The 21,363-nt window shown below is 43.4% G+C and overlaps 1 protein-coding gene across 1 annotated transcript in view; it reads right to left on the minus strand.

Moving 5' to 3' along the window:
• The window catches only part of themis2 (thymocyte selection associated family member 2), a 79,594-nt gene that overhangs the window by 24,636 nt on the left and 33,595 nt on the right, over window positions 1-21,363 (minus strand). Inside the window, exon 4 of the mRNA XM_059949294.1 lies at window positions 2,361-3,469. Within this exon, the coding sequence (XP_059805277.1) occupies window positions 2,361-3,469 (1,109 nt within the window). The remainder of the gene's footprint in view (window positions 1-2,360; window positions 3,470-21,363) is intronic.

A 21,363-nucleotide genomic window follows, 5' to 3' on the forward strand; every position in this document is an offset into this window, starting at 1 on the left:
TCCGGGTAACCAAGAATAAAAATTGCATTGCTATGGAGTTAGCAGCAGAGGACATAACTGTCTTAAGAAACTGATTAAATTCTGGCAAGTGATATTTGTAATAAAGTGACCCTCTTGAACTTGGAGCCAAGCAAACATAAAGGGAAAAAAATTGGGTGTAATTTCATACAACTTTGGTATGTTTAGCTGGAATCACATTTAATCCTAACCTCTCCTAGGGCACAATTTCACCAGAATTATTAAGCTTGAGCAATTTACATTGAAAATACTACTAGAGTGGTTTACAATCAAGAGAAAATCTGCAGATGCTGGAAATCCAAGTAACACACACACACACACACACACACACACACACACACACACACACAATGCTGGGGGAACGCAGCAAAATAAAATAGGCATCCGTTAGTCTCGTGAGACCATGGATTTGCGCCTTTGGAAGGTTTCCAGGGCGCAGGCCTGGGTGAGGTTGCATGGAAGACTAGCAGTTGCCCATGCTGCAAGTCTCCCCTCTCCACAACACCGATGTTCTTCAAGGGAAGGGCACTAGGACCAGTGTCGTCGCAAAGCAATGTGTAGTTAAGTGCCTTGCTCAAGGACACAACATGCTGCCTCAGCTGAGGCTCGAATTAGCGACCTTCAGATCACTAGACCAACACCTTAGCCACTTGGCCATGCGCCAACGGAGGAAGTCAGCAGGCCAAGCAGCATTTATGGAAAAGAGTATAATTGACGTTTTGGGCCCAGAACCTTCATCTGCACTGGAGAAAAGAAAAGCTTCAGTCCTGATGACGGGTCTCAGCCCAAATCGTCGACTATACTCTTTTCCATATATACTGCCTGGCCTGCTGAGTTTCTAGTTTGTGTGCGTTGGGTGCTTTACATCCAGTTTCTTGTGTTAAGTAACTTGTGATGTGTGTGAATCCAGTCGACGTTTCAGGCTGAGACCCTTCTTCAGGACTGGAAAGGAAGAGGGAAGAAGCCAGATTAAGAAGGTAGGAGGAGGAGAGGAAGCAGTACAAGGTGGCAGGTGATAGGTGAAACCGGGAGAGGGGGAGGGAGGGAAACATGGAGCTGGGAAGTTGATCGGCGGAAGAGATAAAGGGCTGGAGGGAATTTGATAGGAGAGGACAGAAGACCATGGAAGAAAGGGAGGGGGGGAGGAGCACCAGAGGGAGGTGATGGGCAGGGAAGCAGATAAGGTGTGAGAGGGAAATGGGAATGGGGAATGGTGGAGGGAGGGGGGACAATTATCAGAAGTTTGAGAAATCTATGTTCATGCCATCAGGTTGGAGGCTACCCGGATGGAATACAAGGTGTTGCTCCTCCACCCTGAGTGTGGCCTCATTACGGCAGTAGAGGAGCCCGTAGATTGACATGTCAGAATGGGACTGGGAAGTAGAATTGAAATGGATGGTCAGCAGGGATCATGGCTTTTTGTGACGGATGGAGTGAAGCTGCTCGACGAAAAGGTCTCCCAATTCACATTGTGTTGCCTAACCTGGAAGTACTGTTTGGGGCCCAGAATGGTAGAGAGAGAACTACCTTTTCATAGACAATCGTAGGCAGCATCAGAGAGCTTGCAGGTGCTGGAAGTAGAAGTTGCGGCGGGGAGAAAACGGTCTTTAATTAACTTGCACTCTTCCATTTTATAGCCTTGTCTAATGATAAGAGGCGTAGTGGCATCAGCGCTGGACCACGGGGTGGGAGGTCCCAAGTTCAAATCCAGCCGGCTCCCGTTAAGAGCTGGTGATCTCTTAAAAAAAAAGAAAAAACTCACCCGGCAGAAGGCAATGAAGGTAATTTGCCTAGTACGCGATCTCCCAATACGTCAGAGCGGCGTGGAAGGAAATCGTCTGCTACCGGGAAAAAATTCTGGATGCGACCTACCTACCTACTAATGATACAAGACCACCAAGATCTTGCGCTGAATTTATCTCACAGAGCTGCTGCCATCTTCATCAATGATGGCAAAAGTGCAGGATATGAAACCATCACTGTGCACTGATGGTCAGAATATTGATGTCCTTTCGGAGATACTTGTGTGCTACAGGGATGTGGCACAAGCGGCCCTGGATTGTGAAGGGCAACTGGAGCTCAGGTGTGAAGTGTACTGCACCTCACACGAGAGTCTTCTCCCACTGAACAGCTGAAGCTGTTCTACACATCATTACCAAAGGAAATAGTTTCTCTCCATTATTCATCAAAAACATCTCATGGAAGCCATGATTTGTATTCATAGAAATAAAAGCCAATCTTATTTCATAATTCCAGCATCACTCTAGTGAATATATGCAGCCCTAAGGCTAATCTCTGCACGTTGACACACTGTACTTACTGTTAAAATGCAAGGTTCTTACCTCAGGAAGTGAGGGTGGTTTGACCTGATTGTTGTCTGGAAGAGAAGAGTTAGAAGGATTTTTAACTGGGATGGATGGTACTGAGAGAGTTCCTTTGCTAAGTCGTTTAGGAGGCCGAGGTGGAGGACATTGAGTCTGAGTAGACCCTTTCCACAGGTTATAGTACATGAAGTTGGTTAATTCTTCTACTGTGGCCACATGTTCGTAGCAGAAGCCTTTTCCACAATAATCTTCCAAGACTTGGACGGTCATAGTCACCCATTCTACTGGGATTGAGAAGCACTCAGAAGGATTGTCCAGAGAGCTGACAATTAAAGTAGGCATCTCAAAGATCTCCTCCAGTCTGATTGTTGGGAAGGATGTCAAGGTGTCATTCGGTAAGAAAGGATCTTTAGACGTGACCTTAACTTGTAAAGGGAGTTTGAATTTTTCATATATTTCTGAGAATTTGTATTTCTTTGTGTCACGGAGTTCTTCTACAAATCGACCCTCCAGGTAAAGGGGAAGCTTAAGAATCTGGGAAGCATCCCCCTCCTCCTCATCCTCCTCCTCATCCTCTGGGACCTTGCTGCACACAACCACATCCAAATTCTGAAGGACACCATCAATGGTCACTTGTGAAGTACTCTTAAACATAGTAACCAAGCGGTCCCCAACACAGAGAGAAGATAATTCATCTTCATTCCATGTGCAGTCATTTGTAACCACAATGCATAATGGGTCTTCTTCGGTTATGGCATTGCTGAGATCAAATACAGTTGGAAACTCCCGTGGACGTCTTTTGAAAGTTCCCTTATAATGTTCAGAGATTAGAAAATGATGAGAAATCTTCTTGTGTACTGATGTTGCAAGAATTTGCTTCAACACCACTTTCTTGTAAATTATTATATTTCTGCCCTTTTTAAGTAAACTGAACCATTCAGCTTTGAAAGGAGCTTGTTGGTCTGGGGCATCCACGATCTCAGCGATTATTGGAAACGTGTCTTGAGGTTGGTTTGAAATATCAGTCAATGATAACGGTTTGATGAATGTAAGATCTTTCTGTTCCTCTGTGACGTCCCTCACGTCAACTTCCAAAGTTGAAGGTATTTTCACGATCTCTTTTCTGTCTGTAGAAAGATATTTATATAAATGAGTATCTTTTCAGATGGTATACATAAACGTCAAACATCCTATGCATTATTCCAAAGATTCAAAGTACATTTATATCAAACGATGTATAAATTATACAACCTTGAGATTTGTTTGCTTATAATTTATAACTCAGGTCCTCTCGACCTGGCAACATACTTCTAAATTTTCTCCTTACTCTTTCAAGCTTATTTAAAACTTCCTGTAGATAGGTGACCAAAACTGCACACAATACTCCAAATTCGGTCTCACCAATTTCATATACAACTTCAACATAACATCCCATCTCTCAGACGCAATACTTTGATTTATGAAGGCCAATGTGCCAAAAGCTTTGTTAACAACCCTATCTATCTTTGATACTACTTTCAACAAATTTGGACCTGTATTCTTAGATCCCTTTGTTCTACCACACTTGTCAGTGCCCTACCTTTCACCATGTAAGACCTACCTTGGTTGGTCCTCCCAAAGTGCACGATAGGCTTTCTTGCTGTCTACTACACCCCCCCCCCCCACAATCTTGGTGTCATCTGCAAATACGCTGATTCACAGAGCAAGAAACCTGAAGAACCCAAAAAAAGACAGACCAAGAAGAAAAAAAGAAGAATTTGGATGTCAGTGGGGAAGAGTCACATTGTAAAAAACATCCTAGGATGCAGGTTGGTGTATGCAAATAGAAATATATTATACTTCAGGAGAGACAACTAGGAAATTCCTATAATGCCATAGCTCTGCAAAACCCAAGAGAAAAAGGGGGATTAACAGGTGAGCAATTTATTAACCCTTTCTTTATTTTTCACTATAAATTAAGAAAACAAACTTTCAAATGTGACATCAAATCAAAACTCTGTTGGCTTAGAGTCATAGAAAAGTACAAAATAGAAACAGGCCCTTTGGCCCATCTAGTCTGTGCAGAAACCATTTAAACTGCCAATTCCCATTGACTTGCACCGGGACCATCCACCCACAGCCCTCCATACCCCTACCATCCATGTACCTATCCAAACTTCCCTTAAACATTGCAGTTGAGCTTACATTCACCACTTGTGCTGGCAGCTTGTTCTACACTCTCATCACAATCTTTGTGAAGAGGTTTCTCCTCATCTGCCCCTTAAACTTTATATCTTCACCTTTAACCCATGACCTCTAGTAGTAGTTCTACCCAACCTCGGTGGAAAAAGCCCTCAGAATTGTATATATCTCTAACAAATCTCCACTCAATCTCCTATGTTCCAAGCAATAAAGTATTTCATTTAAATGTTTCCTTATAACTGAGGTCCTCTAGAGCTGGTAACATTCTTCTAACTTTCCATACTCTTTCAACCTTATTTACATCTTTCCTGTAGGGTTGGTGACCAAAACTGCACACAATACTTCAAATTAGGCCTCAGCAATGTCTTATATAACTTCAACATAACATCCGCAAACAAAATACATTTTGTGTGTGTTGCTTGGATTTCCAGCATCTGCAGATTTTCTCTTGTTTGTGATTCAACATAATATCGCATCTTCTATACTTCATACTTTGATTTATGTATCTTTCTTAATGACCCTATCTACCCGTGACGCCACTCACAAAAAATTATGGATCTGTATTCCCAGATCCCTTCGTTCTACTGCACTTGTCAGTGCCCTACTGTACAAGACCTATCCTGGATGGTCCTACCAAAGTGCAAGACCTCGCAGTTGCCTGCATTAAATTCCACCTGCCATTTTTCAGCCCATTTTTCCAGCCTTCCTTGCCGTCCACTACGCCCCCAATCTTGGAGCCATCTGCAAATTTGCTGATCCAGTTATCCACATTTCTAGTTTCCTCAAGAAAATATAAAAGATTCCTTGCCATTAATTTGACAAAAGACAATAGGTGCAGGAATAGGCCATTCGGCCCTTTGAGCCAGCACCACCATTCAAGGTGATCATGGCTGATCATCCACAATCAGTACCCCATTCCTGCCCTCTCCCCATATCCCTTGACTCCGCTATCTTTAAGAACTCTATCTGACTCTTTCTTGAAAGCATCCAGAGAATTGGCCTCCACTGCCTTCTGAGGCAGAGCATTCCACAGATCCACAACTCTCTGGGTGAAAAACTTTTTCCTGAACTCCATTCTAAATGGCCTACCCCTTATTCTTAAACTGTGGCCTCTGGTTCTGGACCCCCCCTCCCCCAACATCGGGAACATTTGGAATAGAGAAAGAAAGTTACCCCCATTTCCCTGGAAACTAAAAATTACTAGCAAAGATAATCTAGTCAATAAGATGTTAGAGCTTGTTGTACACACTTTGCCTACACTACAATAGCTAGTATACTCGAAGTGTTAAATCTTGTGCTGCTAAGCAGTTTGAGATGCCAGGAGACTATAAAAATGCAACAGAAAGGTAGAACTCTCTCTATTTAGCAACACTGGTTGGGAATAGATCAGCAGAAGTTAGTCCAATCACCTTATACTGCCAGCAATCATCAGTCAGGTTCAACCCCTGCCACTGTCTATAAGGAGTTTGCACGTTCTCTTCGTGACCGCAAGGGTTTCCTCCCGGTGCTCTGGTTTCCTCCCTCATTCCAGAGACGTAATGGTAGTGTAAGTGTTAGTAAGTTACGGTCCTGCTAGGTTGACAGGGAAACGTGACACACACTTGCCCCTGCGCAAACCTTGCTGATTGGACTTGGTTGTTTCAATATTTTGATGCACATGAGACAAATAAAGCCAGTGTTTACTATTTTAGTGATATTTACTTCCATTGTTAATATCTACCAAAAGAAGGAAAAACTTTCAAATAATTTAGAAGAGGAGATTCATATACCAGAGAAACATCAAAGAACATCAAACATCATAGAAACCTTGGAAGGACAAGCCAAGGTAGAACATACACGGTAAATGGTAGGACACTGAGGAGTACAGTAGAACAGAGGGATCTGGGAATACAGATACACAATTCCCTAAAAGTGGCGTCACAGGTAGATAGGTTTGTAAAGAGAGCTTTTGACACATTGGCCTTTATAAATCGGAGTATTGAGTATAAGAGTTAGAATGTTGACAAACAAAATTCTAGGGGCGTATAGCCCAATGGGAGTTCGGGGAGCTGGGTTAAGCACAATAGGCAGCGATTCAAACAGAGAGAGGAGAAATGGGCTAAAAATTCTATATATGAATGCACGGCGTCAGAAATAAGCCGATGAGCTTGAAGCTCAGGTGCGAATGGGTAACTATGACATTGTTGGGATAACGGAGACATGGCTGCAGGGAGATCAGACCTGGGAAATGAATGTACAAGGATATATGTGCTATCGCAGGGACAGAAATGTGGGCAGAGAGGGTGGGGTGGCCCTGTTGGTGAGGAATGAGATTCAGTCCTTTGCAAGGGGGGACATAGGATCAGGAGAAATAGAGTCTGTGTGGCTAGAACTGAGGAACAGTAAGGGCAAAAAGACCCTAATGGGTGTTGTCTACAGGCCACCAAACAGTAGCATGGATATAGGGTGCAAGTTGAATAGGGAGTTAACATTGGCATGTGGCAAAGGTAATGTCGCAGTAGTTATTTCAAAATGCAGGTGAACTGGGAGAATCAGGTTGGTGCTGGACCCCAGGATAGGGAGTTTGTAGAGTGTCTACGGGATACATTCTTGGAACAGCTTGTACAAGAGCTGACCAGGGACAGGGACCAGTGTTATGTAATGAACAGGATTTGATAAGCGATCTTGAAGTAAAGGAGCCATTAGGAGGTAGTGATCATAATATGATAAGTTTTTATCTACAATTTGAGAAGGATAAGGGCAGCTCGGTGGTGTCAGTGTTGCAGTTGAACAAAGAAGACTATGGAGCCATGAGGGAGGAGCTGGCCAAAGTTAACTGGACAGATATCCTAGCAGAAAAGACAGTGGAACAGCAATGGCAGGTATTCTTGGGAAAAATGCACAAGGTGCAAAATCAGTTCATCCCCCAGAGAAGGAAGGATTCAAAGGGGGAAAAGGGGCCACAGTGGTTGACAAAGGAAGTCAGAAATTGCACAGCATTAAAAAAAAGGAAGTATGATAGAGCTAAGGTGAGTGGGAGGACAGATGATTGGGAAATTTTTAAGGAACAACAGAACTTAACTAAAAAGGCAATACGGGGAGAAAAAATGAGGTATGAATGCAAGCTAGCCAGGAATATAAAGGAGGATAGCAAAAGCTTTTTTAGGTATGTGAAGAGAAGGAAGATAGTTAAGAACAATGTTGGGTCCTTGAAGAATGAATTGGGTGAAATTGTTATGGGAAACAGAGAAATGGCAGAAGAATTTAACAAGTACTTTAGATCTGTCTTCACTAAGGAAGACACAAGAAATCTCCCAGATGTATGGATGGGCCAAGGACATAGGGTAACAGAGGAAATGAAACAGATTGACATTCAGAAGGAAACGGTGATGAGAAGACTGATGGGACTGAAGGCTGACAAATCCCCAGGTCCAGATAGTCTGCATCCTAGGGTACTAAAGGAGGTGGCCCTGGAAATTGCGGAGGCATTGGTAATCATTTTCCAATGTTCCTTAGATTCAGGATCAGTTCCTGAGGATTGGAGAATGGCTAATGTTATCCCACTTTTTAAGAAAGGAGGGAGGGAGAAAACAGAGAACTATCGACCTGTCAGCCTAACATCAGTAGTGGGGAAGATGCTAGAGTCCATTATTAAAGATGAAATAGTGGCATATCTAGATAGCAGTGATAGGATTGGGCCGAGCCAGCATGGATTTACCAAGGGTAAATCATGCTTGACTAATCTATTGGAGTTTTTCGAGGATGTAATCAGAAAGTTAGACAAGGGAGAGCCAGTGGATGTAGTGAACATCGATCTTCAGAAGGCATTTGATAAGGTCCCACATAGGAGATTGGTGGGTAAAATCAAATCTCATGGCATTGGGAGGAAGACATTGACATGGATAGAAAACTGGTTGGCAGATAGAAAGCAAAGGGTAGCGGTGAATGGGTGTTTCTCGGAATGGCAGGTGGTGACTAGTGGGGTGCCACTAGTGGGGCTCGGTATTGGGACCGCAGCTGTTTACGATTTACATCATCGATTTAGATGAAGGCATTGAGAATAACATCAGCAAGTTTGCTGATGATACTAAGCTGGGTGGCAGTGTGATATGTGATGAAGATGTTAGGAGAATTCAGGGTGACTTGGATAGGCTGGGTGAGTGGGCAGATACTTGGCAAATGACGTTTAATGTGAATAAGTGTGAGCTTATTCACTTTGGGAGTAAGAACAGGAAGGCAGATTATTATCTGAATGGTGTAAATTTAGGTAAGGGAGAAATACAAAGAGATCTAGGAGTCCTTGTTCATCAGTCACTGAAGGTGAATGAGCAAGTGCAGCAGGCAGTGAAGAAGGCTAATGGAATGTTGGCCTTTATTACAAAGGGAATTGAGTACAAGAGCAAGGAAATCCTATTGCATTTGTACAGGGACCTGGTGAGACCACACCTGAAGTACTGTGTACAGTTTTGGTCTCCAGGGTTAAGGAAGGACATCCTGGCTGTAGAGGAAGCACAGCGTAGATTCACAAGGTTAATTCCTGGGATGTCCGGACTGTCTTACGCAGAGAGGTTAGAGAGACTGTGCTTGTATATGCTGGAAGTAAGGAGTTTGAGAGGGGATCTGATTGCAACATATAAGATTATTAAGGGATTGGACAAAATAGAGGCAGGAAATATGTTCCAGATGCTGGGAGAGTCCAATACCAGAGGGCATGGTTTGAGAATAAGGGGTAGGTCATTTAGGACAGAGTTAAGGAAAAACTTCTTCTCCCATAGAGTTGTGGGGGTCTGGAATGCACTGCCTCGGAAGGCAGTGGAGGCCAATTCTCTGGATGCTTTCAAGAAGGAGCTAGATAGGTTATCAAGGGGAATCAAGGGATATGGGGACAAGGCAGGAACCAGGTATTGATAGTAGATGATCAGCCATGATCTCAAAATGGCGGTGTAGGCTTGAAGGGCCGAATGGTCTACTTCTGCACCTATTGTTTATTGTCTATTGTCTATAAGACATTGGTGAGGCCGAATTGTGTGCAGTTTTGGTCACCAAATTAAAGGAAGGGTATTAATAAGGTTGAAAGAGTGCAGAGAAGTTTAACAAGGATGTCGCTGGGACTTGAAAAACTGAGTTACAGAGAAAGGTTGAATAGGTTAGGACTTTATTCCCTGGAGCGTAGAAGAATGAGGGGAGATTTGATAGAGGTATATAAAATTATGATGGGTATAGATAAGAGTGAATGCAAGCAGGCTTTTTCCACTGAGGCTTGGGGGAGAAAAAAAACCAGAGGACATGGGTTAAGGGTGAAGGGGGAAAAGTTTAAAGGGAACATTGGGGGGGCTTCTTCACACAGAGAGTGGTGGAAGTGTGGAATGAGCTGCCGGTTGAAGTGGTGAATGCAGGCTCACTTTTAACATTAAAAAAAAACAGGTACGTGGATGAGAGGTGTATGGAAGGATATGGTCGAGGTGCAGGTCAGTGGGACTAGGCAGAGGAATGGTTTGGCACAGCCAAGAAGGGCCAAAAGGCCTGTTTCTGTGCTGTAATGTTCTATGGTTCTATCTCCTTTGGCCCACTGATTCCAAATCAACCACTGAGCTCACATTCACACCTTCACCTCATCCACTTGTGCGGCGCCTAATCACACAGCCTAGACGTTATTTTCCTCCGCAAGTTGTGCACTGCTGTTTCCAGTGTGTGAGAATACAAAGTCGTACTCTCACAGAGTCTGCTCTTAAAGCACCTCACAAACCAGTGACTTCCACCATCAAGTAGGCAATGGGCAGCAGGCACAGGATGTCACCTCAATCTCAGGTTATTCTCCAACTTCGTCAATAAGGAGCTGTTCACTCAGTGTCTAAACCATGGAATTCCATACCCTTTATCACCCAGGGTTATCTTCACCAGAGGACTTCAGTGAATCAAAGGAGTGAGATTGCCACCGCCTTCTCAAAGAAATTGGATATGGACAATTGCTAGTCTTGCCAGCAACATCCTCACCTTAGTGATTTATTTTCTTCAAAGAGCATAATTACTATAGTAGGATTATCAGCTGATTGTCATTGGCTAACCTCACATAAGTGTCAGCATGGTGAAAATTTGCAGTCCATATTTAATAAGGAAATTAGAATGAAATAAAGCCTTTTAAATGCAAAGAAAGTGTTTTTCCACAGACCTGTCTCAAAGCTCTCGTGGGCAGCGGAGTGGAGTTACATCTCTACCAAAAGAGGTGTAAGGTGCTCCTTCCTTCCTCTAGCTTACAGGTCACCCTTGGGCAAGGCGTAGCACCTGCTTAGCCCCTCTTCCCCTCCCCCACCCCCAATCAGGGTCACGTGAAGCCATGGGGCAGGGGGTGGATGGTCGCATGAGCAGCTGGTGCATATCACAAGTCCTGGTGATGCGACCACTGACGCCAGGCAGACAATCTCTGAAGAGTATTGATAATGGCTGGGGTCACCCATCTTGTAAAGACACTGCCCAGAAGGAGGCAATGACAAACTACTTCTGGAGAAGAATTTGCTAAGAACTGTCATGGTCATGGAAAGACCATGATTGATGAATGAACAACGCTCTCAATTGATAGAATCAGAAACTTTTAGATATAGAAAGCCAGTTGACCTCTTGTTCTTTGAAAAGACAGTCATATTTGATCCAGCTTTCCCGTTTCCATTGGTCATCCTGTTACCCATCATTAGACTATATTTACAATTTAATATTTGTACTTATTTTTGTCTTGCTCAATTTAGTAACTTATAGATGAAAGGGTAAAGTGGAGATTTTCATCTTCATGGATAATCAGATTATATATTAAAATAAATCACGAACAAGAGAAAATATGAGATGCTGGAAATCCAAACAACATACACAAAATACTGGAGGAACTCAGCATGCCAGGCAGCATCTATGGAAAAGAGTACAGTCAACGTTCTGGGCCAAGACCTTTCATCAGGAGGAAAATATTAATTTATTCTGCATTGACAGACAATATCACTGCACACCACGTTTCCAGGAATACTTATCCACATTCTACAGGGGATGTATCAAGAGCATCCTGAGCAGCTGCATCACTGTCTGGTTCGGGAATTGCACCGTCTTGGATCGCAAGACCCTGCAGCGGATAGTGAGGTCAGCTGAGAAGATCACTGGGGTCTCTCTTCCCGCCATCACGGACATTTACACTACACGCTGCATCCGCAAAGCTAACAACATTGTGAAGGACCCCACTCACCCCTCACACAAACTCTTCTCCCTCCTGTCATCTGGCAAAAGGTACCAAAGCATTCAGGCTCTCATGACCAGACTGTGCAACAGTTTCTTCCCCCAAGCCATCAGACTCCTTAATACTCAGAGTCTAGACTGACATCTACATCATCTATTATTATATTGGAATTTGTCCTCTACTGTGCCTATTGTCCTGTTTATTAATTATTGTACTGCCTTGCACTGATTTGTGCACTTTATGTAGTCCTGTGCGGTTTTTATGTTGTTTTACGTAGTCTAGTGTAGCCTTGTGCTGACTCACATAGTCTAGTGTAGTTTTTTGCGTTGTTTCATGTAGCACCAGGGTCCTGGAGGAACGTTGTTTCATTTTTACTGTGTACTGGACCAGCAGTTTATGGACAAAATGACAATAAACTTGACTTGATTTCCAGTCACCTGGTCTTCAGTGGCTTTGTATATCATTTATCTGTGCCCTTTTGAAATTTCAGGACTTTTCACCTGGAGATACCTGGATTCCACTCTCTACCAAATATCATTTTATTTTTGCAGGTATAACTCTGCATATGCTTATATAATCCCAAGTCATATGGTTGCATATCCTGTAAAATCTATAATGAAAGGGGAGTATAAATTACTGGATAGTCCTGAGGTTCAAGACCACTTAAAGGTGGAGCTGTTGCATTTCTCTATCTACATTTTTCAGGAAGCTGGAATTTTTCCACATGAATGCAGGAGGGATTGAATTGAAGCCCAAAATTATCTCAGGCTCTGTCGCTGGAACAGCTAGTTAGAATTAAACAGCATTGGAAATGATCCCTTTGATCCAGCTTCTCCAAGGGAGCATCAAGTACTAATCTCATTTCCAGTATTTGGTCCAGGTCAGGGGAACAAGAATACGATAATGCTACATCATCCCACCGTGAAGAACTTATCATGAAACGCTGACCCCCACCTTTTGCCCTCTTCAAATCAGCAGTGGATCAGGAAGCCTTCGGATCTTACTGATACCTCCAGCTTGTCCCCTGTAAGCCATGTCTCCGTGAAACATAGAATGCAGCAATTCCTCATTTCCCTCCAATACAACAATCTTGCCCTTAGGTCCTCAATCTCGTTCTCCAGAGACTGTACATTTTCTAACAAGATACTACGTAGATGAAGTTTTACACCTCGATGCTTTAGTCTGGCTTGGAGTCCTCCTTCCTCCTTCTTTTCCCGCGGTGGTGAGGTACCTTCAACTACTTAAAGATGCTGCAAGTTAAGTCTACTTAGTCCTTCAGAAGACTGTAAAAATTGCTAGTTTATTTCACATTGCTTAAGTTAAAACACACGTTGTAAATTGCATCGATAGTAGTTCAGAACAGGTACAAGACCATAAGACATAGGAGCAAAATTAGGCCATTCAGCCCATCAAATCCACTCTGCCATTTCATCAAGGGTGATCCTGGATCCCATTCAACCCCATACACCTGCCCTCTCGCCATATCCCTTGATGCCCCAACCAACCCCTCAATTTTAAAGCTGTACTCTCTGGCTTTGGATACCCCCACCCGAGGAAACATCCTCTCCACATCCACGTTATCTAGTCCTTTCAACATACAGGGGGTTTCAATGAGATCCCCATGCATTCTTCTAAATTCCAGTGAATACAGGCCCAAAGCTGCCAAACACTCCTCATATGTTAACCTGCTTCATTCCCAGAATCATCCTTATGAACTGGACTCTCTACAAGCGCAACACATCCTTTCTGAGATAAGGGACCCAAAACTGTTGACAATATCTAGGCATATCTAGAAGTTTTGTGTGCAGCCTGCAAAAGGTAGCCATGTGCCACCTGTCGAAAGAGTGAGCAATTCCACCTCCCTGACATCAACACCTTAGAGGATCTACCTTGTATCCTGGGCCTACCATATTGAAGCAATCATGATGAAGGTGCGACAGTGGCTATACGTTATTTGGAGTTTTAGGAGATTTGGTATGTCAGCAAAGACTTGCGCAAATTTCTACATGTGTACAGTGGAGAGCATTTTGGATGATTGCGTCACTGTCTGGTATGGAGACTCCAATGCATAGGTCGTCAGAGGCTACAGAAGGTCACAGACTCAGCCAGCTGCCTCACGGGCACAGGCTCCCCCCCCCGCCCTCCCCCCGAGGACATCTTCCAAAGGTGGCGCTTCAGGAAGGTGCCATCTACCGTTCGGGTCTCAACCCATCCAGAACGCGTGCATGTGTTGCTTTGGATTTCCAGCATCTGCAGACAGTCTCATGTTTACCATTTGCTTCCCCACTGTGAAGTCTCAGTGAGGGTTGCCTACCCTAAAGACGTTTAAATCTCCTCTTCAAGGGGAGTTCAGTGGGATACTCTCTCACCTCTCCGACTCTTTGACCACAAACTCATGTATAGCTATCCTCCTCCTCCCCCCCAGTAAAGGTGTCTTCCCCTTACCTTTCCAGCCCTGAAAGAGTGTCTTGGTCCAAAACATTGACTGTTATTCATTTCCATAGATGTTGCTTGAGTTCCTCCAGCATTTTGAGTGTGTTACTACCAGATAGATTGATAAAAGGAACTTTACTACCAGGAAGATTTGTACTGTATGCTTTACCAGCATAGGGACCAGTTCTGGGACCTCTACTACAGGAATGCTCATTGATTGTTAAATATTTTAATGACTTAGATGTTACGGGATATTAATTCAAAATTTCCTGATGGTGGCAGCATAGCTACATAGAATGGTAAAGGGCACTGGTCTTCAGTCAGTGGAGCATAGTAAGACAAGGGAAATTATGGCACAGCATCATGAAACATTGGTAAAGTCATATCTGGAACATTGTGTGTTATTTTGGACACCCACAGTATAAGAAGCTGTGGACTTGCAGTTTATTGAGGGCTAGATCTATGGTGCTTAAGGTCAGCGATCCAGGGTCCTCCAAGAACTCTATATTCAACCTATGGGAGGCCATCGTGAGAGAGAAAAGGCAATTCAATGTGAAGTTAGAGACACAATCGAGTGCACGTCTGCTGTGGTACGGTATGCATCTTTCAAGTATGGGGGTACTTCCTACTTGATGATATCCAACAGACTGTCAACGGTGCTTCACTCCCCATGGAGTTTGATGTCTTTTATTCCTGCTTTGAAATGGAGCATAAAACTACACCTATGCAAATAGCCACAGCATCTGGTGAATCCCTGTGGTCACTGTCTTGGAGACCAACATCAGAACATCCGTTGAGAGGGTGAAACCTCATAAGGCATCAGGCCCCGTTGTTCAGGTGATCCAAATCTCAGCTGAGAGTCAGAGAGATTGCAATGGCTGTAGACCTATTGTAGACCGATATCAGAACATCCGTTGAGAGGGTGAAACCTCATAAGGCATCAGGCCCCGTTGTTCAGGTGATCCAAATCTCAGCTGAGAGTCAGAGAGATTGCATCAGCTGTAGACCTATTGTAGACCGATATCAGAACATCCGTTGAGAGGGTGAAACCTCATAAGGCATCAGGCCCCGTTGTTCAGGTGATCCAAATCTCAGCTGAGAGTCAAAGAGATTGCATCAGCTGTAGACCTATTGTAGTGATAAGCAAACTGCTTGGGCAGAAGTTAATTCTAGCCATCACCAACCTCACCAGTTGATAATCATTGAAGCAGCTCTTCTTGGAGACCAGCATGCCTGATGACTATTTGATGCATGTAGGGCCTGATGGTGTACCTGGGAGGGTAGTGAAACCCGTGCCTGGAGTGTTCAAGTTCAAATTCAACTTTATTGTCATTCAACCCTACGCATGTACACAGCACAGGATTGGAAACAGCTACAGAGTGTTGTAAACTCAGCCAGCCCCATCATCGACAGACAGACTTTATTGATCCCGAGGGGAAATTGGGTTTTGTTTCGTTACAGTTGCACCAACCAAGAATAGTGTAGAAATATAGTAATATAAAACCATAAATAATTAAATAATAATAAGTAAATTATGCCAAGTGGAAGTAAGTCCAGGACCAGCCTATTGTCTCAGGGTGTCTGACACTCTGAGGGAGGAGTTGTAAAGTTTGATGACTTCCTATGACGCTCAGTGTTACATCTCGGTGGAATGAGTCTCTGGCTGAATGTACTCCTGTGCCTAACCAGTACATTATGGAGTGGATGGGAGACATTGTCCAAAATGGCATGCAACTTGGACAGCATCCTCTTTTCAGACACCACCGTCAGAGAATCCAGTTCCATCCCCACAACATCACTGGCCTTACGAATGAGTTTGTTGATTCTGTTGGTGTCTGCTACCCTCAGCCTGCTGCCCCAGCACACAACAGCAAACATGATAGCACTGGCCACCACAGACTCGTAGAACATCCTCAGTATCATCCGGCAGATGTTAAAGGACCTCAGTCTCCTCAGGAAATAGAGACGGCTCTGACCCTTCTTGTAGACAGCCTCAGTGTTTGTAGACAGCCTCAGTGTTCGTTGACCAGTTCAGTTTATTGTCAATTCGTATCCCCAGGTATTTGTAATCCTTCACCATGTCCACACTGACCCCTTGGATGGAAAGAGGGGTCACTGGTGCCTTAGCCCTCCTCAGATCCACCACCAGCTCCTTAGTCTTTTTCACATTAAGCTGCAGATGATTCTGCTCGCACCATGTGACAAAGTTTCCCACAGTTGCTCTGAACTCAGCCTCATCTCCCTTGCTGATGCATTCAACTATGGCTGAGTCATCAGAAAACTTCTGAAGATGGCAAGACTCTGTGCAGTAGTTGAAGTCCGAGGTGTAGATGGTAAAGAGAAAGGGAGACAGGACAGCCCCCTGGGGAGCCCCAGTGCTGCTGACCACTCTGTCTGACACACAGTGTTGCAAGCGCACATACTGTGGTCTGCCACACCAACACTGGCCTCCAAACCGTCAAGGAGAATGCCCCAAGAAGGAGATGCCCCAAGAAGGAGATGCCCCAAGAAGGCAGCATCCACCACCAAGGACCCCATCACCCAGGCCAGAAATAGCAAATACAAGAGGGTTTAATTTTAAGGTGATATGGGGAATGTATAGGGAGATATTAGAAGTAGTTTTTAAAAAAATCAGTGGTAGATGTGTGGAATGCACCTCTTTTCATGACTACCATCAGGGAGGAGGTACAGGACAGTCAGTCAATGTTTTAAGAATAACTTCTTCCCCTCTGCAATCAGATTTCTGAACAGACTATGACCTCATGAACACTACCTCACTACTTTTGCTGTTTTTGTTTTGCATTATTTATTCTGAGATGCACACAATCATTAGGGTCATAGATCAGGTAGATAGTTGTAAACTTTTCCCCAGTCGAATAGGTGACTATTATTAGATTGGATATTTTAAAGTTAGGAAGAAGAGGTTTAGAGGGAGTAATATAACACAGAACAATATTGCACAGTGCTTTGACTCATGATGTTCCACAGTCTTTCAGATTAACTAATCCTTCCCTCTCACATACATAGCTTTCCACTTCTCTTTCATCAACGTGTCTATCTAAAATTGCCCTAATCTACCTGCCTCTATTACCCCCCGGCAGAATGTTCCATACATCCCTACCACCCTCTGTGTAAAGAAACTTACTTCTGATATTCCCCCTGTACTTTCCTCCAATCACCTTAAAATTATGCCCCCTATTGTTAGCCATTTCCAGTTGGGAAAATGTCTGTTTGTTTCCTCAATCTATGCCTCCTATCAACCGACCCATATGCAGCAAATCTCCTCTGCACCCTCTCTAAAACTTCCACACCTTTTCTATAATGAAGTGATCAGACGGAACACACTACTCCAAGTGTGGTCTAACCCGAGTTTTATAGAGCTGCAACATTGCCTAGTGGCTCTTGAACTCATTCTCCTGACCAAAGGATAACACTTCATACTCTTCTTAATCACCATATCAACTTGCACGGCAATTTGTGGGATCGATGGATGAGGACCTCAAGATCACTCCCTCTGTTCCTCCATGCTGCCAAGAATCCTACCATTCTTTCTTCAAATTCAACATTCCAACAAAGCCTATCACTTCACATTTCTCAGGATTGAATTCTATCTGCCACTTTTCAGACCAGCTCTGCGTCCACTCAATGTCCCCATTGTAACCTACAACAACCTTTCACACCATCCACAACACCAACCTTCATGTCATCTGCAAGCTCACTAACCTATCCTTCCACTTCCTCATCCAAATCACAAACAGCAGGTGTCCCTGAGGAACACCCTGGTCACTGACCTCCAGGCAGGATACACTCCATCTACTTCCACCCTCGGCTTTCTGTGAGCAAGCCAATTCTGAACCACACAGCCAAGTTTCCCTGGATCCCATGCCTCCTGGCTTTCTGAATGAGGTGGCCATGGGGAACCTAGTCAAATGCCTTGTACACCACATCCACTGGTCTACCTTCAGTTTTGACACATCCTCAAAGAATTCAGTTAGTGCTGTGATATATGACATGCCTCTCACAAAGCCATACAGACTACCCTTAATCAGACCATGCTTTCCAAATGCTTATACTGTAAATCCTAACTCTAAGAATCCTCTCCAATAGTTTTCCCACCACAGGTGTAAGGATCACTGATCTATAAATCCTAGATTTATTCTGACTACCTTTCTTGAACAAAGGCTTAACAAGCCACCCTCCAATCTTATGGTACTAGTCTTGTGGAAGTAAGGACACAAAGATCATTGCTGAAGACACAGCCATTTCTTTCCATAGTAACTTGGCTGGGTACATTTTGCCCAGCCATGGAGATTTATCTCTAATTTTCTGAGTGCAGAACTTGCATGTGCTATCCATGTCTAAGGTAAGGACATGTTCAGCACAGCTTTGTAGGCCAAAGGGCCTGCATTGTGCTGTACTGTCTCTTTAAATTGTAAGTGATTCCACTTGCTGGACTTTGCACTCTACCAAGGATTGGCACACTGTACTCTTCAAACACAATTAATGGCCCTTTGTACTTTGGATTTCTAACTTCAATTTACATTTTGTCGCTAAACTTCCTTGCCAACTTCTCAGGAATGATGTTACATGTCCAGCAGGAGCTCACTTCCATCTACAGTAACGAAGATCCACATTGGGTACCTGGGCTCCTCTGCTCTGTTAACTTATTCCATTTCCCTCTCTGCTTGGATCATGTGTTATGACTTTATGACTCATTACGTTTCTTCCAAGACAGCTCACCGTAACTGTGGTCATCTTGTGCAACAGTGCAAGCAGATCTTGTCTGTTTTTTTTTAAAGAAAAAATGCTAATGGTCTTCTTCCTTCTGCAAGGATGCAAAATGAATCATCCCTTTTGCGCTTAGAACCATAGCACCATAGAACATTACAACACAGAAACGGGCCTTTTAGCCCTTCTTGGCTGTGCTGAACTGTTTTTCTGCCTAGTCCCACTGACCTGCACCTGGCCCATATTCCTCCATATTCCCCTCATCTATGTACCTGTCCAAGTTTTTCTTAAATGTTAAAAGTGAGCCCGCATTTACAACTTCATCCAGCAGCTCATTCCACACTCCCACCACTCTCTGTGTGAAGAAGCCCCTCCCCAACGTTCCCTTTAAACTTTTCCCCCTTCACTCTTAACCCATGTCCTCTGGTTTTTTCTCCCCTAGTCTCAGTGGAAAAAGCCTGCTTGAATTCACTCTACCTATACCCATCATAATTTTATACACCACTATCAAATCTCCCCTCATTCTTCTACGCTCCAGGGAATAAAGTCCTAACCTATTCTTTTCTCTGTAACTCTGTAACCTTTCTCTGTAACTCAGTTTCTCAAGTCCTTGCAACATCCTTGTAAACCTTCTCTGCACTCTTTCAACTTTATTAATATCCTTCCTGTAATTCAGTGACCAAAACTGTACACAATACTCCAAATTCGGCCTCACCAATGCCTTATACAACATCACCATAACATCCCAACTCTTATACTCAATACTTTGATTTATAAAGACCAATGTACCAAAAGCTCTCTTTACTACCCTCTCTACCCGTGATGCCAATTTTAGGGAATTTTCTATCAGTATTTCTAGATCCCTCTGTTCTACTGTACTCCTCAGTGCCCTACCATTTACCTTGTATGTTCTACCTTGGTTTGTCCTTCCAAAGTGCAATACCTCACACTTGTCTGTATTAAACTCCATATGCCATTTTTCAGCCCATTTTCCAGCTGGTCCAAATCCCTCTGCAAGCTTTGAAAACCTTCTTCACTGTCCACTACACATCCAATCTTTGTATCATCAGCAAATTTACTGATCCAATTTACCACATTATCATCCAGATCATTGATATAGATGACAAATAACAATGGACCCAGCACTGATCCCTGTGGCACACCACTAGTCACAGTCCTCCACTCAGAGAAGCAATCCTCCACTACCACTCTCTGACTTCTCCCATTGAGCCAATGTCTAATCCAATTTACTACCTCACCATGTATACCCAGCGACTGAATCTTCCTAACTAACCTTCCATGCTGGACCTTGTCAAAGGCCTTACTGAAGTCCACGTAGACAACATCCACTGCCTTCCCTTAATCCACTTTCCTGGTAACCTCCTCGAAAAACTCTAACAGATTTGTTAAACATGACCTACCACACACAAAGCCAAGTTGACTCTCCCTAATAAGTCCCTGTCCATCAAAATACTTGTAGATCCTATCTCTTAGAACTCCTTCCAATAATTACCTATTACAGACATCAAACTTACCGGCCTACAATTTCCCGGATTACTTTTTGAGCCTCTTTTAAACAATGGAACAACATGAGCTATCCTCCAATCCTCTAGCACCTCACCCGTAGATACTGACATTTTAAATATATCTGCCAGGGCACTTGCAATTTCAACACTAGTCTCCTTCAAGATCCGAGGGAATACCCTGTCAGGTCCTGGGGATTTATCTACTCTGATTTGTCTCAAGATAGCAAGCACATCCTCCTCTTCAATCTGTATAAGTTCCATGACCTCACTACTTGTTTGCCTCATTTCCATTGACTCCATGCCAGTTTCCTTAGTAAATACAGACGCAAAAAAAAAAACATTTAAGATCTCCCCCATTTCTTTTGGTTCCATACCTAGCTGACCACTCTGATCTTCAAGAGGACCAATTTTATCCCTTGCTATCCTTTTTCTCTTAATATACCTGTAGAAGCTCTTTGGATTATCCTTCACCTTGACTGCCAAAGCTAACTCATGTCTTCTTTTAGCCCTCCTGATTTCTGCCTTGTGTTTTCTTTGCACTTTTTAATACTCCTCAAGTACCTTATTTGCTTCGTTTCCTATACATGTCATAGATCTCTTGCTTCTTCTTTATCAGAGTTCCAATATCCCTAGAGAACCAAGGTTCCTTGTTCTTATTCACTTTGCCTTTAATCCTGACAGAAACATACAAACTCTGCATTCTCAAAATTTCTCCTTTGAATGCTTTCCACTTATCAATGACATCCTTGCCAGAGAACAACCTGTCCCAATCCACGCTTTTTAGATCCTTGTTCATTTCTCAAATTTGGCCTTTTTCCAGCTTCTGGAAATTGTTCCATTAAGCTAGGCGTTCTATTTCAATTATTCTTGTTGCTTACCACAATATTTGCATCTGTTGTTGCTTTCTTTCTGTGCTTTGGTTGACTACAAGGACAGAATTTGATATCAGCTCTCTGCTCTC

The sequence above is a fragment of the Hypanus sabinus genome, chromosome 24 (assembly GCF_030144855.1).
Source record: "Hypanus sabinus isolate sHypSab1 chromosome 24, sHypSab1.hap1, whole genome shotgun sequence".
Lineage (NCBI taxonomy): Eukaryota > Metazoa > Chordata > Chondrichthyes > Myliobatiformes > Dasyatidae > Hypanus > Hypanus sabinus.